At 45.6% G+C, this 22,787-nt stretch overlaps 2 protein-coding genes across 2 annotated transcripts; both read right to left on the reverse strand.

The window, feature by feature from the left end:
* Positions 1-848: 848 nt before the first annotated feature.
* Positions 849-7,695, reverse strand: pdik1l (PDLIM1 interacting kinase 1 like). Its single transcript, XM_077009749.1, has 3 exons — positions 7,220-7,695; positions 5,187-5,486; positions 849-1,927 (listed from the first exon to the last, which is right to left on the reverse strand). The coding sequence occupies exons 2-3, from the start codon at positions 5,472-5,474 to the stop codon at positions 1,187-1,189; spliced, it is 1,029 nt and encodes a 342-aa protein (XP_076865864.1). The 5' UTR covers positions 5,475-5,486; positions 7,220-7,695; the 3' UTR covers positions 849-1,186.
* Positions 7,696-11,008: 3,313 nt separating this feature from the next.
* Positions 11,009-19,412, reverse strand: lin28ab (lin-28 homolog Ab). Its single transcript, XM_077007831.1, has 4 exons — positions 19,273-19,412; positions 18,994-19,169; positions 14,704-14,882; positions 11,009-11,926 (listed from the first exon to the last, which is right to left on the reverse strand). Exons 1-4 carry the CDS (start codon positions 19,340-19,342, stop codon positions 11,710-11,712), a joined length of 642 nt encoding a protein of 213 aa, XP_076863946.1. The 5' UTR covers positions 19,343-19,412; the 3' UTR covers positions 11,009-11,709.
* Between the last annotated feature and the right edge of the window lie 3,375 nt (positions 19,413-22,787).

Consider the following 22,787-nt stretch of genomic DNA (forward strand, 5'->3'; position numbering starts at 1 on the left):
GTATCCCGATCACCTTCATCACACACCCACACACGCAGGCGGACACAGACGCACAGTCTTGGTCTACTCTCACATACACCCACATAAACACATTCCTCACACTGCCAATGTTAATCAGCGGGCCTGGTGCCAGGGTTAGAAACTGCAAACAGAATCCAGGAGAGGCAACGCTGAAGCTTTAGCAGCTGCCCCAGTCTGGTCATCAGCTGTCTGGTTACACATGGAGGCAACTGTGGACTCACGCTCTCCTCTTCCCTTTACTGATCAAGTGTTGGTCTTGGAGTCAAAAGATATCAGCTCATGTCTGTTCTTCACAAACGTACACTTCCTCTTCCCGCCGAGCTAAAAGCGAGCTTCTCATTCAAACGGCCTGCGAGGCGTTGTGTAGAAAAGAGGACAGTTTGTAGGACACTGTAAAATCTGGACATACAAATACACCAGCCTGAGGTTCATGAGAGTAGTGCAGAGGGAAAAGAAAAGAGAAAAAGGAGAGAGAGAAAAAAAAAAAAAAGACATCAATCCTCCAATAGACTGTTTGAATTCTACCATTAATGCCATGGTAAAAGAACACTACAGTAATAACCCAGATGAGGAGTATTCAGTGACTGTGCCTAGATAAGCATTGCATCAGAAGTTAAATTAGCACCAAGCGTGAGGCAGGCTGACGCTGACGAGCTACCTCGGGCTGTCGGAGGGGACAAAAGCGCCCCTCCCCAGAGAGGCTGGAGACATCGGGGGAAGAGCTGTCAGGGGCCCGTTTAGCCGAGTGCCGTTTGATGTGGCCAATTAAATCGCCGCGCTCCGTGCCTCCGAGATTAGCTTGGGGGGGGGGGGGGGGGGGGGGGGGGGGGGGGGTGGATCAGACCTCAGACAAAGAGCGCTTTAATTTAGAGACACGTGGCGTGGTGTGGGGCTGACCTCACTACGTAAGGACCCGCCTCTTGATCTACATGTGCTTGTGGACAACCACGTATATAAATGTGGATTACCATATGTACAAATTACTCCGTGGAAATAACCACAGTCCCACTTGTATAACAATGCCCACTTAGGTGCGTGGGGGTGTGTCCGTTTTTGCTTGGTTGGCATGAGAAAGGGGGGGAACAAAAAAGAGAGAGAGAGAGAGACGGATAGACAGAAGGACAGGAGGGAAGTGTCCGCCCGTCCGCCCCCCCCCGGGCCCGCCTCACGTGTCCCAGTCCAGTTCCCTGCAGGCGATGCGGACCAGCCGGAGCTCCAGCTCGAAGGCGTCGGGACGCTCCTGCGGGTTGGCCGACAGCATCTCGCGGATCAGCTGCTTCATGCCGGCGTTCATGCTCTTCTTGCGTGCGGGGATGTGCAGCTCCATCTTGGGGTTCTCCAGCAGGGCCTCGCCCAGCGGCACGATCTCCTCGCCCTGCTGCACGTAGCTGCCCAGCAGCTCCTTCTGCGTGCCCACGTCCACGAAGGTGATGCGCTCCACCATGGCCCAGATGATCACGCCCAGCGCGAAGATGTCCGCCTTGGCCGTGTAGTGGCCCTCCCACACCTCGGGCGCCATGTAGAAGTCCGTGCCGCACGCCGTGGACAGGAAGCACTTGTTGACGCTGGCCGGCTCCTCGGGGTTGAGGCCCGAGGCTGAGCACACCTTGCTGAGGCCGAAGTCGGCCACCTTGAGCGTGGGCTCGGGGGAGCCGGCGGGCGTGCGGCCCTGGGAGATGAGGATGTTGTCGGGCTTCAGGTCGCGGTGGATGATCTGGTTACGGTGCAGGAAGGCCAGCGCGCTGCCCAGCTGCAGCATGAAGCTGGTGTTGGTCTTGCGGCTGGGCTTGCGAGACAGCAGGTAGGCGTTCATGTCGCCACCGTCGCAGAAGTCCATGACGAACCACAGGTAGTAGGCGCTGCGGGTGTCGAAGGCGATCTCGCCCTTCAGCGACGTCTCCACCAGCTGAGGGAAAGAGTTGGGGGGGGGGGGGGGGGGGGTTAGTGCCAGCAGCTGAAGTTAATGGCTGGCTGAACACTACTAATGCCTCCAATTCCTCTTAATGCTTACACTACTGCTAGCAATAATAAAAATAAACATCTCAAATTATCTCAAAGTGCCCATCATTGACCTGAATAATTTGAGTATTTAAAATATTTGAATCTAAATTTAATATTTTTTATATATATATATTAAAGAAAGAAAGCACAACACACACACACACACACACACACACACACACACACACACACACACACACACACACACACACACACACACACACCTGTGTACATTGTGTGTGTGTAACAGCCCACTAACCGTAAAGTAAAATACATTTGACCACCAGGAGAATATGGAGCTGTGGAATTATATAGAACTAAAGAACGCAATATAAATAAAATCATTGCTGGTTTCAGTAAACGCACCATAAACTCCCACCATGCACTAACACAGTGGTTTATTGTTGTGGGGGAGGGCTCTATAATCTGAACTACAGTAATGTGCGTGCTTATGCTAGCATAATAGTTCATTACGAAAAGTTAAAATGGTCGTTTTTAACTGCTGTCGCACATTCATTTGAAAACGTTAACGAGCACTGGGTGACGGTTAAAATGCTGTTCGGCTCTGCGTTATTTCTTCGTAATGAACTGCGTAATTTAATATGTACTGAGCATTTTGGACCGAGTACAGGACCTGATGGAACACACTGCCTGTTTCTGTGCATACCTGCACTCTGAGAACTTGATCATGCTGTCAAACATCACAAAGCACCCATGTGTATTTGCCTTTTGCAGTATTCAAGTGTGCGTCCTGAAGGGCGAGTCTGTTGTCTGGTTTGCCACCCGTGTTCTCTGCGTGGGCTCATGGAACATGTGATACACCCGTTCGGTTTCACCCAGACTGACAAACGGCTTCCTTTGCTCAACAGGACTACCAACATTCTTCCACAACACTGTACACATGTATATCACTGAAGGTTGTATAGGACTACCAAAGGCTTTGTCAATACTGCAACACCACCATCACACCATCTCCCCAGTGTAATATCCCATTTTCACCATCGCCGTTCAACCCACCCTGTACCCGTCCTGCATCACCAGCTCGCCGCTCGAAGCCCGAGCTTTTGTCGTGGAGCTTCTGACGTTAATGCCCCCCGCTGCCCCCCCACCCCCGTCGCACGTCCGACAGCCACACGCAACAGCTGCCTCCGAAGTGCCAAGCACCCTGTTCGCTGGTCTAGCAGGACAGGTCCTGTGATGACAGCGGCTTTAATTAAGATTCGTCCAGACGGCCATGGATTCAGATGTGGGGCAACAACACAGGATGCTGTTGTGAAGGCTTGAGGCAGAGCCAAAATGGAGGCGTAGCGGCCGGTGTGGCACGTGCACAGCCTCACACGTCTCGTGTATTGGAGAGGCAGCGTCCGATCTGGACCGTCGTTTAAAACAAAACAAAAACACACGCCTCCTGACTGCCGGGTCCTGCACAGGCAGGGACACAGCACGAGACACAAAGAGAGAGAAGCGCAAAACGAGTGGATGAGGAGAGAGGGGGAGAAAGGGAGGAATAAAGGGATAAAGGGGCGCTGGGACAGCGGCTAAACTGAGCGGTGCGCGGCTTAACGAGCTACCGGACAATAGTGTCACCAACGGGACACCATCATCCCCCATCATCCCTCTGGCCTCCTGCTCCACACACGCCGCCCAAACATGGCGCCATTTTACCACGTCTGACTTCATAAACGCGCCATTTCACACTCAGTGACCGCAGGTGTCCACCTTGCCTTGCAGTCCACGTGCGTTCCTCCGTCAGAGTGGCCACCCCGACAGGAGCGCTGCGAGCCAATCAGAAGCAGCCGAGCGGCGGTAGCGTGGCTGGTGATGGTACAGAACACCACATCCTGCCTGATAGGAAGCGACTCGTATCCACCAGCCACCTCGAGTGAAGTGGGAAAGCAGTGAAGCGTTTCTGTGACGAGGGTGTGAACTCTCGGCCGTAAGACTTTTCACACTCGTGCTTGCTCAACAGAAAACTGGACACAGAGTCAAGGGTCATTTTTAAAGGCAAAGCCCAACCCAAGTACAGAATCTCTATTAAATAATTTAATCTGCATCCAACTTCCTAGAGACAACAATTCGATATAGACAAAAGACGACCACACCCGTCTTATACCAGATCTACCCAGACAGAATGGCTCAAATGCTGGGTTTCTCCGGCTATTTTTCCAAAGCACAAAAGAGGCGGCACTGGACAACACCGTTTGATCCAGCACGCTCACTAGCTACCAAAACAAAAAAACACAACACTGACAGCATCGTCCAATTAGAAGGCAGAAGCCACTGAAGTCAAACAAAACGCTTAAGCACCTTGCACGGAGCTTGCAATGAGAGCGTGCTGTACACCCACATCCTTTGAGCCTGTAACAGACAAAAGTCTGAGCAAAGATGCCACAGTCTACAGCTTCGTTAAGTGCAGACACCTGTAAACCTCTGCAGGATGGCAACACCACCAAACGCTTCATCCTACGCCGCAGTCAGCGTCTCGTTATGAGCCAGCAGCAAATAATTAATTAATATGAAATATTAAACACAGAAAACCGGGACAAAACGCTTCCTAGATGTGTGAGCGGAGCTCTTTGTTGTGGAGATTTGAAAGTATATTAGTGTCTGGCCAAGGCTCTTCTCTCTGAGCTCCTTCCAGTTTGGCAGGACGCAAACAGCTGCCGAGTAAACCCCCCCCCCCCCCCCCCCCCCCCCCCCCCACACACACACACACACACACACACACACACACACACACACACACACACACACACACACAGGCTAGTGGCAGATGCACGCAAGATGTGCGGCGAGCCCGTTTATTTGCTGTGTGAACTCAGAGCTGTAATTGGATTAACGAGGGAAACGTGAGGAGAGGCAGAAGGGACGATGGGCAGAATGAGACAAGCCCGGGCGGGTATGGACCGGTTCCGGCCCGTTGCGGTTTTTCCCGCCTCTCTTCCGTGCTGGTCTGAATCGGTTAAGCATATCCCAGTTGAAATTCCTAGCTACTGCTAGTTATCGGACGTCATTGCAAGGTCTCTAAAGAAGAGGGCGCTATGTATCCCTTACAGCAACCCAAGCATGAGAATGTAGTCCACCTACGCTAGTTCCCCCGCAAACGCATTAACAGGCACCGAATGGCCACGGTCTCCCAGCGATGCGCGTCCCTGAGCACGTACCTCCAGGTAGAGGGAGGAGGCGGAGCCGTGGCTCATCCTCTGGGCCAGGCCGTCTCTCTGGAGCACGCACTCCTTCAGGTGGATGACGTTGGGGTGCTGGCTCTGGATGCTGCTGAGGGCCCAGAACTCCCGCAGTGCCAGCTCCACGTTCTCCGGCGAGTGGCAGCGGATCTTCTTCACGGCCACCCGCACGCCCGTCCGCCGCACCGACGCCTCGACGTACACCACGCCGTAGCTGCCCCGTCCCACCTCCTGGATCAGCTCGTACTTGGCTTGGCTGCTGACCATCCTCGTCCTCGGCTGCAGGGGGGGGGGGGGGGCGTATGTGGGAGGGGGAGAGGGTGATGTGCACACGTGTGCACCCGCTGAGGTTAGCGCACGTGAGCAGACCGTAAATCGTTCAGAGACGCTACAGGTCTGCTTCCTGAAGCTCTACATTGACCCCGTGACAGTGACACCCATCTGCCTGAGTTTCTGGAAGTAAGTGTCTTTGAGGGAGACAGCATGTAGTACAGACGTAGAAATACAACGAAAAAATACATTTGACGCATGTCGGACAGCCTTGACAAAATGATCTAACGAATGCAAGTGCTCACAGAGGTAAACTAATTATACAGACAACCAAAACAATTAATTATTAATCACTTACCTCTCAAGACTATGAGCTATTTGGAACAACCCAATACGAGACTTCCACTCATCTATAAAAACATTGATACCTCTGACGCATCTTCTTTTAGACATAATGGAATCAGAGAAACTCCAGGAGAGTTTTCAGTATTTCATAAGCTCACCTAAGGTAAAGGGTTAAAGGCTTATTCTACCTTAATGCAACTATGATTGTTGTTTTTGATATCAAGCTGAGGCTCGTGATAGTTTGTCTTTCAATGGATGTCAGAGCCATAAGATAACCCTGTTTCTACATAAGCCTGGAGCATTTTAAATTCACTGAATGTAAAGGAATTTAGTTTGGAACAAAATTCATTAAATGAACTGCATAGAACCTTTAACTTTAAGGTCACGGTCATCATTAGAATGCAACTTTAGATCACTAAACATAATACCAGTAATGAATAAGCCACCCGGCCTGCCACACACGTTTATTTGGTAGGCGTAGTGTACTGTGGCCAGACAGGACTGTAAAGAACTTCCAAAAAGATACTATCGCAATTTAGTTTAAGATAATACATTTATTATTAATCGCAATACGTTGGGAACAATACCTAAAATTGTTTCATCAATTCTGTCAAAACTATGTTATCTGTCCAGAATTTACTACAAAGACATCAACATCAACATTAAACAGATAAACGTACGGAGAGAAATGCTAGACGGTCAAATGTGTTAAACGTATATCCTAATTTAATGTGGAAACATTAACAAACCGAGTGAACTAAAATAACAGTGAGGTCGTACAACAGTGACCCACTGCTGTCTCTGTTGAAGCGGAGCGGCCGATGAGTGCAGCTAGGCGGCTAGCAGACGTAAACAAACCTCCCACACATGGAGCAGGTCGACCTGCTAACAGGCCAAACCGGGGGGGGGGGGGGGGGGGGGGTCCGGGTCTGGTTCTGGGTCTAGTACTGCAGCCAGACCACCACATACAGCCGCTGGTGTAATAACGGGGTGTATGAGGGCGATATGTCTAGTGTTGTGAGTCTAGTGTTGTAAGTGGAGCAGCACACGGGCAGCCTGACCTCTCCTGGCGCATTTGAGGAAGCTGCTAGCTGCCCGGCTAACCTGCCCCACACGCTCGGGTACGTGGTGGCCAGCGTATCGGCCCAGCTGGGTCTCTCGCGGCCGTCGACACTCCACATCGGGCGGCTGTATTTTAAACTCTCTGACGGTGATATCGTGAGCGTCTGCCCGCGTACAGGTGACCAGACCCGGGTGGCCTGTACCCACAACACACACACGGCTGACAGTTAAAGGGTCCCGGCCTCAAAACATCCGCCTGCGCGGCGCGTCGTGCGGCGAGACAAAGAGCCCCGTGCTGGGGAACAAAGAGTGCGGGGGGGTTGGTGTGTGGTTACCTGTCGTCGTCGCGTCTAGCCCGGATTCATGTGTTTCTTCCGTCGCTCTCTCTGGCAGCCATTACACGCAGCGCGCGCGGCCCCGCACGCTCTCGCGCCGCCGTCGTCCGCGACCGCTCGTTGCCAGGCAGCGGCGCCGCGAGGAGATTCCCCTTTGCCCCGGCGCGCGCACGCACGCACGCGCGCTTTTCGCCCGTCTCCAAACAACGGAGGCGAGTCAGTCCGCCTCGGAAGTGGGGAAACACTGCCCCCCCCCTCCCCTACGGTCGGCCGGGGAGCGTTCAGCGCAACGCGCTGGTCTTTCTAGCACAAAGGATGTCGTGTCGCTGAGCTCCTTTGAGCTCCTAGTTCGACAAATAAACACTATATACGGATAAAGCGTCCTCTATCGTACCGTCGGCGTTTGACAGGTCGGCCTCTCAACGGCGGTTCGGCAGCGTCCACCAGCGCCCGTCTGGCGCTCGCGCTGGCCTTTGTACGTACTTTCAAATTCGGTGCACGCGCCGGGAAATCCCATTTGCAGAGTTTCACAGGGGAGTCGCTGCTTGACAAGACAGTGCTTTCCGAAATGAATCTCCGACGTCTGCCATTATTCGCCACTTGCTCATCTCAAAATGAAAATACTTTACACTTTATAGGCGGTCAGGTGCGGATAATGTAATATGTCAAAGATGTAGGCTGGACAATTTGTGAGAGCAACATTTGAAAGCAATGTCACCTGGAACAGTAAGCTACATTAGCAGGAGCTTAAGCGCTTGACAAATACATAAATCGACTTATCATACCGACAAAGACGTCAGAGTAGTTGGAAAATAAATGTTCACGAATATGACTCACACAAGATGCTAGCAAATTACACGACCATTTGTAATAAATAAATAAATAAAAATAACTTATGCAAGATTTTGGTGCCCCCTACAGTTGTTTTGAATTAGATCATTCCATTAAAGGGCTATTAAGATCAAAGACGAAATGCATAAAAAACGTCTAAGAAAAACGCTTGTGTTTATAATAATATAAACTTCATAATATAAAATCAAACCTTCTGCATCCACAATAAAATCTATCTATTTAATTACTTTTATTTTACTTAAAAAGTGTTTTAATTAGAAATTAGAGAAATGAATTAATTAGAAATTAGAAACGCCATAATATTTAAAGATATTTATTCACTAAAAAACAAGTAGTGAATTGTCGCACTAAAACACATTCTTGGTCACAACATTCTTTGCATGCTTTGTCACAATATGTTGAAAACGGGAAAAACTTGACAGTTTAAGTCATGTACTTGATAACTGCAGAGGCCATTCAGATGGCGCTCCACAACGAAACCACTGGCTTTCCACATGGGTACATTCTTTGGTCACTTGAATACAAAATAATTGTTTACATTTTCATCAAACACTGAATGTAATGCACAATCTTGAATACAACATGTCATTTGCAAAACACACACAGGCCACAGAGAAAACTGAAAATTAACTGTGATTCCCGTTTGTGCCTCAAACTAAACCCTGAGTATCATTGGATCACTGAAAATTGAATAGGCTACTATAATGTCAGAGAAAGAAGCAATTAAAAAAAGTCAAATTCAAAGCTTTTTAGATTTGTATTTTAGAAGTGTGTGTGTGTGTGTGTGTGTGTGTGTGTGTGTGTCTACTAAATAGCTTAGTAGCAGTGACATTGTTAATTTACAGATGACCTTTTTATTTCTAAAATTATGGTCTTTGGTTTAGAAAATGATGGGCTAATTGTCTTCATATTGTTGTTGGCTGTCATGAGGTAGCTCTAACGGTAGACTGGCTATAGTCCGCTTTGCCTTTTGGGAGTTGTCTGTTCTGGAGAAATAGATAACAGCTTGTTTAAGTAGTTCACCCAAATTACTCCACATGTTCCTTAACATCAAAGTGGGTTTTAACAGCATTCATTATCTAAAACACTGGTATCTCATAAAGCCTATCTAGACTCTGAGACTAAACAGTGCCTTTAGAATTATATTTAAAATAAAAACAAATACTACAAACACACAAAAAAACCTACAACATACATGTGTGCACACACTCACATGTGGTCACTCACTCACTCACTCACTCACTCACTCACACACACACACACACACACACACACACACACACACACACACACACACACACACACACACACACACACACACACACACACACACACACACACACACACACACCTTCTCCATATACATTTAGATGAACAATGCCGTGTTTAGACAGGCCCTCTGGATCATGCTAGGACACACTGTCAATGTCCACATTGTACATTTCAACATCCTGAGGTAGACTTGTATAGACTTTGAACAAGGTATAGTCATATGCCTTGTATTCCAAAAAATAAAGAAAAAGAACAAGGAAAAGAAATTCCCTAGCACAATAACAAAAACATAGTAAACACGCAACTGGAATACCATCATGATACCAGCAAAAGAGTAATTCCCACCTGAAGCTTCTTTACCATTACTGGGCCATTCTCCCTTGTCTACAGAAGACCACTCTATTCCAACACCAACTACCATGCACTTTGAGAATAAACCATTATATTATTCTGAGGGCAAAGATAAGATGGCACTACACAAGAAAAATATACAAAGACCAGAACAGGTCTGGGTTGTCCATTTGAAAGCGATTGATTTTCTAGTACAAATGTGCGTGTTCTTTTGAAGGTCTTATTGAAGCTGTACAACATTTCTTTTGTTGTGCCAAGGCTTTCAATCCATGATAGAAGAGAGTGACGCTGAAAATCCAGCTCTACAAAAATGGCAAAGCATCATCTCAGCCCCCACCCCTTCCAGAAAGCTCATAATTGTGATTTTCCCTGAGACAGAAACAAGCATACTGGAGGAAATCAATACCCTGACTACAGTCATAGCAACAATACAGTGGTTGAAACTGTTTCACATTAACCTGAAATCCAGATACCTCCTCAAATATGGGCTAGTACAGCCCTTCTGATGTATTGTTTTTGTTCATAGGCAATTCTAAAGATTTTACACATTTCCCACTGGTCAGGTGATGCTTCCACTACAGGAACTATTGCCAAAACAGAATATTCCAGAATATCTCAATAGCTCACATTTTGAAATTACTAATTGCAACTGAGAGCAAATAACATTGACCAAGTAAACTTAAGGAGTTCTAACAGAGGTAAACCTGGAAGCTACAAATAAATAATCATGTTTACAAAGATTACACTTCGTTCTTATATTAAATCAAGGTCAGCTTCATCAGGATGTTCTAGAAAAGTTTAAAATCACCTCTGACAACTTGACATTCATTTTAAAACTGGAATAAACTACCAAGGTTTATTTACCATTCCCTACATTAACCATGCATGGGCACGATGTATCTGAATTCAATGCAGACCCTATGGGGAGATTCTCTGAACTGGCCTAATTTGTTGGAAATGGAGGTATAGTATAATACAATCATTAATAAAAAATTATTTTTAATAAAATGACCATCTCCCAACTCCATGGCTCTCTCCAATTAAACAAGTAGTGACAGTGCAATCAGCTAACTTGGGTGTGGATTCTCACAGACGCATTGAAGCCAAAAATTCAAAAGCAAAAACAACTAGAATAAAAGACCTCACTCTGACAGTTTGCAGTAATTAATGTGCTACAACGCGTTTGGAAATCCAGACCCAACCTTCTTCAAAAGGAGCGAGTCACGCTGCTCGGAAGGGCGTGGTGCGGGCACGCCACAACACCTCCACCTCCACCTCCACCTCCACCTCCCACATTCAGCTGGCCACTGGAATCAAGGTCGCTGCAAACTCATTCACCCTAATCGTGCTGCAGCATCTAAAAGCAACAGATGAGCTTCTTTGGCAGAAAGCTTTGATACATTGTAATGTCAATACTGGCTTTATAATTCTAAAATTTTAAAGAAAACAAAATGTGCTTCGCAAACGTGGTTTACCATCCTGGCTTATTGCAATTTGTAAACAATGGATTTTGATTGTTTCAGTACAAATGTAAGACACTTGGCTAGCTAGAGCAGAAAATAAACGCATATATATATAAAACAAAACGTCCTTCTTATTCACAAAGCTACAGATGGCAATCGCTCTGAATGAATTACACTTAAAACAGATGAGAGGGGAAACTCCCCTTATTATGTGACCAGAATAGATTATGCGGGGGAGTTGCTGAAAAGTGCAGCAGGTTTATCATAGAAGGCAGGGCACAATTCAGTCCTACACCAGCACAACAGAGGATCCATCTGAGCAATAGAAATACATCATTTTTAGCTAATCAAAACCATTTTCAAAACAGTCTCTCAACATTTAACACTGACTAATTTCAACTACAACACCGTGCTAGTGAGAGATGACATTCATATATGCTGTTTGCAAATTAAAAACAAGAACCTGAGGTAGTTCCTAAAGCAGCATTCCAACAAGACTTTGATTGGCGCGTGCGTGTTCCCTGACAGCTATCCCGTGTTCACATCCTCCGATCAATCAGAGCTCTCTGGAGGCAAAGGGGTGTGGCTCATTTCTTCGTCGCCTGATGTTGACATGGGCTTTCCCTGAGACCCTGGTGAAGACTGCTGTGCTTTGATTGGACAGTTGGCTACCATGTGAGACATGCTTTGGCAGAAATGGCACTTTTTGGGCTGAGGGGGTAGCTGGCATTCTTTGGCATGATGGTCTGGTCCGCCACAGTTATAGCACCTACAAAACAGCAGGGAGAGACATTATGACTTCAGTCGACCACTAGAGGGCAGTGCAGTGAAACATTTGAGATCATGGACCATACCGACGGTCAATACCTCTCACTGCGTTTAACACCTAGGTCGCCATATATTTAAAGAAACAAAAACATTAAAGCCACAATACTTAAGCAGTAAAAGTGCGGACGTATTGCATTCTAAATATTCGCCCTGTCAGAGTGAAGGATGCATCAAAAAAGTATTTCCTAAAAAGAAATCTAAAGCACATTTGTAACAGCGCTGAATAACACTGAGCTAAACGAAATAAACTATCACACCAGACCAAAATAGAGAATTTACTTAAGATCCTATACATGCACCTTATTTAAAGGTACATTAAAAGGAGCATTCTATCATTTTTACCACCATAAAGTAGCAGACAAAATTTCTGAAAGTGATCATTTTTCTATATGGTGCTGGCGTGAGACAAAGAATGAAACTGCTTTGTAGTCCACAAATGAACCAGTTTTTGCTCCATAGAGCAGATCCAGAAAATGGATGCGTTGGTGTTTAAAGTACGTAGGTAGATAGGCAGGTTTAATAGTAGATAGGCAGGTTTAATAGTAGATGGGCAGGTTTAATAGTAGATAGGAGGTTTAATAGTAGATAGGCAGGTTTAATAGTAGATAGAAGGTTTAATAGTAGATAAAAGGTTTAATAGTAGATAGAAGGTTTAATAGTAGATAAAATGTTTAATAGTAGATAGAAGGTTTAATAGTAGATAAAAGGTTTAATAGTAGATAGAAGGTTTGAAGTAGATCTAGTACAGAATCTCCCACACCATCTAGGCCACCACGCGTGAGTATAATGGCCATTTCAAAATGCAAAATAATAATCACTGGAAAAATGGCTTGGTGCTCCTTTAAATAAATGTTATGCACACCACTCTTTGGTTACCAATTTAATTCCAGTCTTATAACTGTATATATAAATATAATAATAAATGGCATATAAATGAGTTTGCATCCACATGGGGTAGATAAGACACACAGGAGTCCTCTGTACCTAGGCCATCATTCCTTCCTCCCCACCCCCACAAACACATCCACTTCTCTCCAACACACACACACACACACACACACGCACACACACACACACACACACACACACACACACACACACACATCTAACCCCCTCCCCCCAGCTATTGATCTGCAAGAGCGTGGCCAGGCGCTCAGAGCCAGAGGAGGGAGAGGGGCATCTCTTTGGCCCTTTGTTTCAATACAGCATTGCGGCCTTTGAACTCTGACCCCTGCTCTCCAACACCCCACCCCAACCCCCCCACCCCCCCTCCCAACACTGCTTGCTCATGCCACAGCCTGGGGTTGCCGTGGCAACGGTCACCTATGACCCTTTGCAGGCATCTGCATCTGTTATTAATTAAACGGACAGGATCCGATCCTTCATCTGGACCCGATCTCCCGACGACAGTGTGTCAGTGCCTCCCAGCAGGAGAAGGTACACACACAGAACCACCTCCCACCAACCAAAAAAAACAAACAAACAAACAAAAAAGGGTGAGCATGAACGTCCCCTAGCGGGCGTGTTCACATGTGTGGTGGAGGGTGCGCACAAGCACCAGGGTGTGTTCACGTGTGTGGTGGAGGGTGCGCACAAGCACCAGGGTGTGTTCACGTGCGTCTGGGTGGGTGGGGGGTGCAGAATTGTGCTAATCACTGGAAGAAGCACACAGCAGGATGTAATGCTCAAATCAAATTCACTTCCTTTATACTGGCGTAATTAATTGCGTAGATAAGGCTGTCTGAAATATAATATAAAAAAAATTAAGGAAACAAAAAACTTAATCGACCGCCTGTCCGTTTCAGTGTATCCACGGAGACCGCAAGCTAAAATTAGATCAGATATTCACAGTCATGTGTCCTTCCCAAGGCTCCAGACTTCCTGATAGAGCTCCGTGTTGGTGTGGCAGTGGTAGTCAATACTGCTTACTGCTTCCATATGAAAACAACCACGGCGGCCACTTCAGACCGAAGAGGTTTCACCAACCGCACAGTTCACCATGTCTCAAGCCCGAAGACACACACCACTTTCCCCAGTGATGATGCCCACTGCAGGAGTGCTCTGGCTATCAGTGACCCAAAGCCAGACCCCTGCTGTGACCGCTACACTACGACCAGAGTTTTTTCTTTTTTTTGGCCGGGTGAGGCGATAGTTCTGAGGGGGTTAACTCCCAATCCCTGAGATTTTAAACAACCTATTGATCCAGGTCAAGTCTCCATCGCCTCAGAGGGGGGTGGGGTGCAAACGTTCATCTGGTCAGCGTAGTGCTCACTGTTCTCCACGGGTAAACATCACCGAGTCCTGCCACACTGCCACGCTTTATTGACTATTCACCTTAGCATCAAAACACAGGGGCCCAGTGCATTCTGGGGGAAGGGAGCATCAAACCACATTTGCATGTTCAATCAGATTTCAGTAATCGAGAGCAAAGTGTGCTTGAAAAACCGTCCGATCAACAGTAGTGTGTGTGTGTGTGTGTGTGTGTGTGTGTGTGTGTGTGTTGTGGCCTTTTAAGACAGCACAAACAACATGTTTGTGGCTCTAAGGCTGGGTCAACAAGGTCATATTATGCAAGAGAAAAAAATCCCTCCAAATAAAAATGCCCCAACTAAGATAGATTTTAGGAATCTTCCAAGGCATATCGCTTTACCCACAGAACAACACAAAACAGCTGGATGATTTCAGCAAGCACAGACTCTGCCAGCAGCAGCCACTCACTGGTCCCCTTTAGAACGCCGCTTCTGTGCACCTTTGGGCTTCTTCTCGCTGCCCACACAGGGCATCCCGCCGGGCCCAGTCACCCGCAGCGACTCCAGGCCCTTGGAGGACTTCTTGAAGGTGAACTCCACCGGCTCCCCCTCTTTGAGGCTGCGGAAGCCGTCCATGTGCAGCTTGCTCTGTTGGGAAAGAGAAGCACTCAGGCATTGCCGTGCACTATGGGAAATGTAGTTCAGCTCAGCAACACAGCACATTTTTGGGATGTTTTGCAGTCAGGTAAAAAAAACATTTAAAAACAGAAACCACAATGTAATTACACATACATGAAATCACCTGCATATTTTAACTACACTATATTTACCGAGCTTCACACTATAAATACTTAACCAGCACAAAGCAATCACTTCTTTACTCAGTCACAGTTACCAAACAGTGCTGAGAGATTATTTTATTACTACTTTTCAAGTGAACAGAATTAAAGGACTGAAGCCATCTTCAGATTAACACGCAGCAGTGAAGCAGCAGTGATGTGCGTCAACAAGGTATTTGCATTATTGAATGTATAAATAATGATATGCAGGAGCGAACACTGGCTTTTAATGAAGTGTAAGCAACCACAATGATTGGCAATTTAATCTATTGCACAGGGACAATGATTAAACTCAGTAAGAAACGTCAGTTTTCCAGTGCTGAAGTGAGGTGTAGACTTAAAAGGTCATGTCTGGTATTTTCTGCAGTAAAATATTCACAATGAGAATTTTGAGCTGAGCTGCAGGGCTGAGAACACGAGACTGTATGTGATGGGCAGGTCTTATCTACTGAGCTTAGGAAGGGTTTTACCAACATTTACATTTTGTACAACCATCAAATTCTTTACTGGTGAGTCAAGGCACTCACTAGTGAGTCAAGGCACTCACTAGTGAGTCAAGGCATTTCAAATTAAAGAGATGCTAATGAGGGAAAATGCTAATTAGGACCTCCTGTAGGTTAACTGCTTCAACTTAACATCATAATCCAAGGCGGAGGCTTTTCATTAGCAAGCAGTTTGACTTTCAGGACAACACCTCCAAAGCTTTCTTTCAACAAAACCCGAGGGATTTCAGCCAGTGGACAATATTCGAATGAGGTTAACACTTCCTTTGCATGTCCTCAGCCAGGTAGGTCTGTACAAAGGTATCTTGTGAAATCACACGTAGACCAGAAAGACCAGCTTTCTTCACACCTCCCACAATCCTCAACCAAGTTTTACAGGTATACTCTTTACCAGAATCACTGGCTGGTGATACCTCGCATATGACAAAGTTGCATCTAAAAACCTTTTTTGTTCCACATAGCCATCTCTATCCCTTCATTCTCTCACTTCACTCTCCCTCCATACTACTAAGGAGGTGTCCGAGCACATCTCTGAGCACACTTTCAGACCAGATCTGGGTGGCAAGGGTAGATATAGCAGGAATCTACAAAATAAGTCCATCTGGCAGAATCTCACACTGACTGTCGGTGGCAGGGGGATATAAGGGGAGGTGGGGTGCATTCCTGAGATGATTGCTCTACAGGAGCGTGGAGAGAGGAGGGAGCCTCGGTTGAAAACAAACACCTAGAGTCTCCGCTTAATAAACATCCTTTGAAGGACCAAATGGGAGCCCACAGGTCCTGGGGATGTGAAACACGAGGGCCTTTTGGTTGTCCTACTACAAATACTGTCAATGCTTTGCGTCCTCCTTAGCAGAACTGCCAGGGATTCACGACAACAACAGGTTACATAAACAAAAACCACAAATATTTGCTTCATTGATCGCTAAAGAATACCCGGCTTCTCTCAGTCATGCACATCCTAGCATGCCCACTACATAATCGCCCCTTTCCCCATTCATTTATTTTCTTAATCAGATCAAGTTGACTTGGGCATTCCCACCCTGTGTCCCAGTGGAGGGTGGGCCATTTTACGACCCTCGCATGCCGTCAGGCTTAACCCGGACACCTCTCTCACAAGGCGGGGGTGGGGATCCGATGGGGGGGGGGGGGGGGGGGGTGTCTTTTGAAGTGAGGGCAGTGGGAAAGGAATTCAATCCCGATTGCCTGACAACCTCTACATTCCTCCATCCCCAACCCCCACTAAGGCTTCCCGGAACCATCCCTCCATCCCCTGACCTTTTCCACCACCATCACCACCACCCCCCACCCTCTTCTTTAACTATGGAGGACTTTTTTTATGAATGAGTCCGGCTAACAAGACCTCTCCCTCCACACCCTCCCTCCCAAACGCTCCGACCCCCATCCACTATTATAGTATCTGCCTTGTTTCCTTCCTCTCCCCCTTTCCACTCTCTCCATTTCTCAATATCTCCTTCTCTTCCTCGCTCTCTCTCCAGTACGGGCCGGCAGAACCCCCCCCCCCCCCCCCCCCCCCCCACACACACACACACACACACACTTCATTCTCTCATTTGCCGCTCAGTAACAGATCACAGCCCGCAGGATTTCCTCCAACGGCCACAACAATGCCACCCATTGTCTCCCAGAAGGAGCAGGTCCCCTGGCCAGAGAGCCTTGCTCCGAGCATGATCGATAATTGTCCCACAACCACCGTGAGAATGCCTGTGCTGAGGATCTCGAACAGCTACTTCCTGAAAATGCCAGAGAGTTCTCCTCAAAACTCCTCCAAACTGAACCTCGCCCATCCAGACCTTCCCAAAGATGGGCGGGTCAAGGGCCGGAGACGAGCCGCCCATCTTGGTCTGATGCACCCGTGGGCCCTCAATGCATATGCTGATTTACACTGGACAGAAACAAAGGCTGAATGGACAGCCAGTACGTGGAGCCTGTGAAGCAGTGGTTGAGGGGGACATCTCAAACGGCCTGTGTCCTTTCACATGTATTCGCCTCAGCGAGGAAGATCAGGACGACCATATCCCAAAAGGGCAAAGAAATGATTCCTATGAAAATACAGCTAATACCTAAAGATATAGAACTAAAAACAAATGAACCGTTTCTTTCAAAAAAACAGCTCACATCCACTCTGAAAAACAGCTTCCATATAAAAATGAAACAGAATAGCAGATTGTCTTCAGTAACCCACCTGGGATTAGAATTGTGTATAGTGTCTGTCTAATTTTCATGCTTCGCTTTAACGGTGTAGTTTGGAGAGAAAAGAATGAGCCCTATAGGCTGGGGGGGGGGGGGGGGGGGGGGACGGCCCTCTTTATCCCCATTAAGCCCCATCACCGTCCAATCAGCCTCTCAGGCAGGCTCGGTGGATGTAACCAAGACATCTCACTCCAAAAGCAAAAAACTCCAAAAGATATGACCTGATGCGGTGTGTAGGGCCAGTTGCATGTTTGAGTCTCCGCACGGTCTTATACAGCAACCTGGAGTGAACGGTGGTTAATTCAGTCATGGGCGACACAAATTTGGTGGTCACGGGGTACGACACATTTGGCGTGGTGCCAGGGAGAAGCCCTCAATCGAAATGGTTAATGCAGCGGAACCTTAACGCCATCATTGCGAAGCCTTCCGCTAAAAGACTGGATACCACTGGTGATTTATAGATCACTAAATAAACAAAGTGAGCATATTTGTTCTGTTAATGAAGACAAAAAGTATATTGAGCTCAGTCCTTGACATGATCAACATCATGGCTGGTAAAGATGAAACAAAGACGAATGCTAAGCTCACATTCACTTTTCGACCGTCTGTGACTGATACTGCTTAATATATCGAAAATAAAAAATGTGCATAAACAGCTGGATAAGCAAAAACGTGGGCTTGCCGGTTTTAAAATGCCACAACACATCAGCCGTTTGCACACGTCAGCATGATTTCAGTAATGTTTAAACTTTTATACATCCCGAAGATTTCCCCACTTATGCCAATGGGACATTTGCAGACATTAAAATAAAATAACGCTCCATGTGGATATACATGTAAACAGTCTACGATTGGTTTTGAAATGCATAAAAAAATGAATCACAAGCAAGGTTAATCTAGCAGTATATGTCGTATCCCTGAATTGTGATTTTTTTCCCTCTCATGTACGTGTTACTGAATGCTACAGGACTGATGATGAATTATGTAGACCAACGCGGAGAAATCGGTACGTGATTGTCTGAATCTGCGTTATTTTTTACATGAAAATCATTTTTGAAAAAATGCATAAACAAAAGTTTATACATTTTAATGTTACTCGCCCGTAAAAAAGTATGCGTCTGTCGAGCGCGTGTGAATTTTAGAGGGCCTTGCAAACGAGAAATGCCAGCACGCCAATCTTCTGCGTCGATATATCGAACTTACCTGATGGACGAATACATCAACGGGCGTCTCCAGAGGAGTACCGTCTCTGTTGGTCATGGACAGGAATCCAAACCCCATCCGCACGTTAAACCATTTGCAAACCCCGGTACCGTAAAATAAACCTGTATCTTCCTCAGAGCTCGGGGCTTCCTCCTCTTCAGTCTTTACACATCCCCCTTCAGAAAAAAGGACGTAACAATTTAAATTGTAGCATAAGGGTGTGGGTCACGTTTTCCATCTGAATGGTAAACGAGCATAGCGTGTTATCGGGCGTCTTACGATGTTTATCGGGATTACTGGTCCGGTTCGACATGGAGTGGACTCTCAATACACTGTGCAAGTCGGACATGTACGCAAAATGCGAGCAAAAGGCTTTGGAAGCGTTGCCTGGATGTGTTTAAATCCTGCCTCAGCACACAAACAAACACTTAGTTCTTCCTTACTTTTAAAATAAAATATTTTGAGGAACATTCCGTTTTTTCCTCTTTGTTGGCAAACAAACATGGAGGCGCATCATAAATGTTAGTCCAATAAACAGCCAACCCATAAAAAACGATATACTGAAAAAGAATCCTCTTCTATTTTGAATATTATTATTAGCAGTAGTAGTAATAGTATTAATTATCATAGCACAAAAAATAGTAAATGTATTTCCTGTCTGAACTCCTCCAAAAAAGTTGTTTTTATATGTATATATATATATATATATATATATATATATATATATATATATATATATATATATATATATATATATATATATATATATATGTTCAAAGAGGTTTATATTTAGCAACAGGCTATTTGGAGCGTTCCCAGCCTAGAAAGCAAACTGTAAACTGCAAAAGCTAATCAATAGACTAGTAACCCAGCAGTGTCGAATGTATGAACGTAACTACGTAACGAATTTACACATTCAACTAACATTTTTATGAAAGAGAATTTTTTTTTGCAATTCACACTCGCCGTTAAAATAAATACACAGATAAATTAAAGTAACAAATAAAGAGAGAGAACGAAGAAAATATATTTCTAAGTTATTACATAAAATATGCTACAGCCTTATTTCCTTGTACAACACGAGTTAGCCAATAGTGAAATTGTATATTAGCTCACCTGTATAATACTCATCATAAACTGATCCCATTTCTCCCATTTCAAATTTAATTCCGAATTGCTGTGTCGCTCTTCTCAGCCCTCAGAACCCGTTCAGAAATATGGCCCTTTCCCGCACAAACTGCTCAAAACCCTAAAACATTCCATTCCAACTGACCACCAGTGGAAACGAAGACACAAAAGACGTTGGGGACATCTTACACCTAACAGCGTGAAAGTTAGAGGGCTTGTGGGAAGCTGTTTTAGAAAAGAACCCCCAAATCTGAAAGACAATGAAGCAAACCCAGCCCACCCAGTTCTCCTTAGTTCCCCCTCCAAAAGAGGCATCTATGTAGACCCCCTTTAGAAGATGACCAACACTATACCTTGTGCCATGGTTTATGGTATCCTGAATATCTTGAGCTTCGCTTTAGTACAGTTCAAAACAAAATACCGTATGTTCTTCAGTAATCCTCTTTGGGTGGGTCAACAAATATAGGTAACATTTCTCGCACAATAGCCTACTGCTAGTCCTAACCCTGATCACCTCAGCAACCTCCCCCACCTTTTCGGTCAAGTCCACGTGATGCTGAATTGCAATCATTTAGCTGATAAATTGCGCATTCCTTGGTGATAGGAGTGATAGGTCCCATATTCGGCCGCTGGCCAATCGGAGACGGAGAACACCTACCTAAACCGTCAGGGCCTAGGGGATATACCCTTGACTCTTCCCCGCCCTCTTCTGGGACAGTATTAAATGACCCTCGCCCCCCACAAAGAGGAGTGCCTTTCTGTGTGGTTTGGCGTTTGGACAGTGCGTGCACACAAGCATCCACGTGAACATTTAATATAATTTATTAAATTGCAGCAACATTCTCTATTGTAAACATATCTTACTATGTCCTAAAGTACTTTTTAATATTATAGCCTACAGTAAATTGTTGCTTCAGTTCAGAGGTATTTTTTACGTTGTCCAAGTAATTCAGTCGTTAAGAGAATAAATATATAAACAGAGTCAATGGTCTGCGCAAAGAAATATTAAAAAATAACAGATAAAACAAACAGGCTACAAAAGAAGACCCAGCCACACAAAACAAGACAAAGTTTTGTAAGCGCCACACGTTGTTCAGGCTCCAGTCAGTCAAACGTTCATTAATTCACATCCGTTTGCATAGAACCCAAATAATCGAGTATCACCTTTCCAAGTCAATTTCTATATTCTGCTAAATATCGACCGTGTAGCCTATACTGTGGTCTTGTGTGAGGTTGTGGTTATGCAAAGGGAGTATAAAGACCGTCGAGGTGACCAATCCTCCCGCAGATCGCTGACGGATACGAACACACAGCGTCCGCGTGTATAAACGCTTTGATTATTATGATGTGTCACAAATCCGACTGGAACACACACATAACCTCTCTGAACCCCGTGACATATGGGGCCACGTTATGGACAACGTTAAGCAATGGTCACCATTGCAATTTATGTTAAGTGCATATATATATTATTTTAAAGTAATTGTGTATAAAATGTGTTTTAAATTGTTATGGGTATTTAAAATGTTGTGTATTACACAGTTCTAATTGCATTTGAATTATGGACAAGGTGCCTAGAAGACATGCTATAACCTCATTACTTTAGCCTACGGCTACAGCAGTGTCAAAATTGAGGCTAGTACAAATTTAACCGTCGAATATTTCGCTATTATGTATTCGTCCTTTGTGTCACGATGCTTTGAATAAAACACAAAGCATGAGGAACGTCCTTTTTATTAACAAATCTCTAAGATGCGATCTACAACAGCTTGAACTTCGTCAAATCTAATTCCATTAATTTATTTATTTACTTATTTTATATGACGCGTCAAACTACCCACTACACAGGTCTGCTCAGAAGACATTTTACACTGTTCTCTGCATGGATGTAGTTTTGATTTCATAAGTGGGGGGGACACAACCTGGGGTGGCGAACTGTTGAGCGGGGGGGGGGGGGGGGGGGGGGATGCTGCATGATCCTAGTGCTAGATTTGTCGCTATTTGGATATTGGTTTTTTAACCGTTAAAAAGTGGGGGGACATGACTTTGTCACTACTTAAATATTTGGTTTTAACTGTAAAAACTGGGGGGGACCAAAACCGGCTTTTGAAAAAGTGGGGGGGACATGTCCCCCGTGGTTCTCTGTCTGAATTAATTAACAGCAGTGAGTCAGGGCCACTGCGACTGTATTTTCCTCGTTTCTTTATAAGAATGCTAATGAATGCGGTTAGAATTTACAGGTGGTAGCCACCTCTTCCTCGTGAGAATGACCTAATGCATCTGTCTCATCAGTAATAACAATTAAGACGGCGTCCCCTTTCCAATTAATCATTCATGCCGGATTCCCGGTTGTTATTAATCACCATCCCTAACTTGCTACTTAAAGGATTCAGGTTGCTGACTCATTCATTAGCGCACCTGCTGTGGTGATGAGTTACAAATTCGCGATCTCCAAAGTGTGCCAGCCAAGGCATTCGCATAAACCATTTTCTAATTAAAGAAAAGGGCAGCTATAAACGGTGAGGGGGGGAAAGAGAAGTGGAAAAAAGTGAACAATTGGACAGCCGCTGGTGTTGGGTGGTCATATGACACACATAATGTGGTTTTCAGGAAAGGATGAGGCAAATGATAAGATGGCTCCCTTTCCCCCTAAGCCCTTTTTTATT

The sequence above is a fragment of the Brachyhypopomus gauderio genome, chromosome 6, assembly GCF_052324685.1.
Source record: "Brachyhypopomus gauderio isolate BG-103 chromosome 6, BGAUD_0.2, whole genome shotgun sequence".
In the NCBI taxonomy this organism is placed as follows: Eukaryota; Metazoa; Chordata; class Actinopteri; order Gymnotiformes; family Hypopomidae; genus Brachyhypopomus; species Brachyhypopomus gauderio.

Excerpts from the sequence above, each read along its gene's own strand:
- pdik1l (XM_077009749.1), bottom strand. The coding sequence starts at position 5,474 with ATGGTCAGCAGCCAAGCCAAGTACGAGCTGATCCAGGAGGTGGGACGG. Across the intron at positions 1,928-5,186 it reads CCTCCTCCCTCTACCTGGAG|CTGGTGGAGACGTCGCTGAA; the intron begins GTACGTGCTCAG and ends TCTTTCCCTCAG.
- lin28ab (XM_077007831.1), bottom strand. The coding sequence starts at position 19,342 with ATGTCCGACTTGCACAGTGTATTGAGAGTCCACTCCATGTCGAACCGG. Across the intron at positions 14,883-18,993 it reads TTGATGTATTCGTCCATCAG|AGCAAGCTGCACATGGACGG; the intron begins GTAAGTTCGATA and ends CTTTCCCAACAG. Across the intron at positions 11,927-14,703 it reads CGGCGTTCTAAAGGGGACCA|GTGCTATAACTGTGGCGGAC; the intron begins GTGAGTGGCTGC and ends GCTGTTTTGTAG.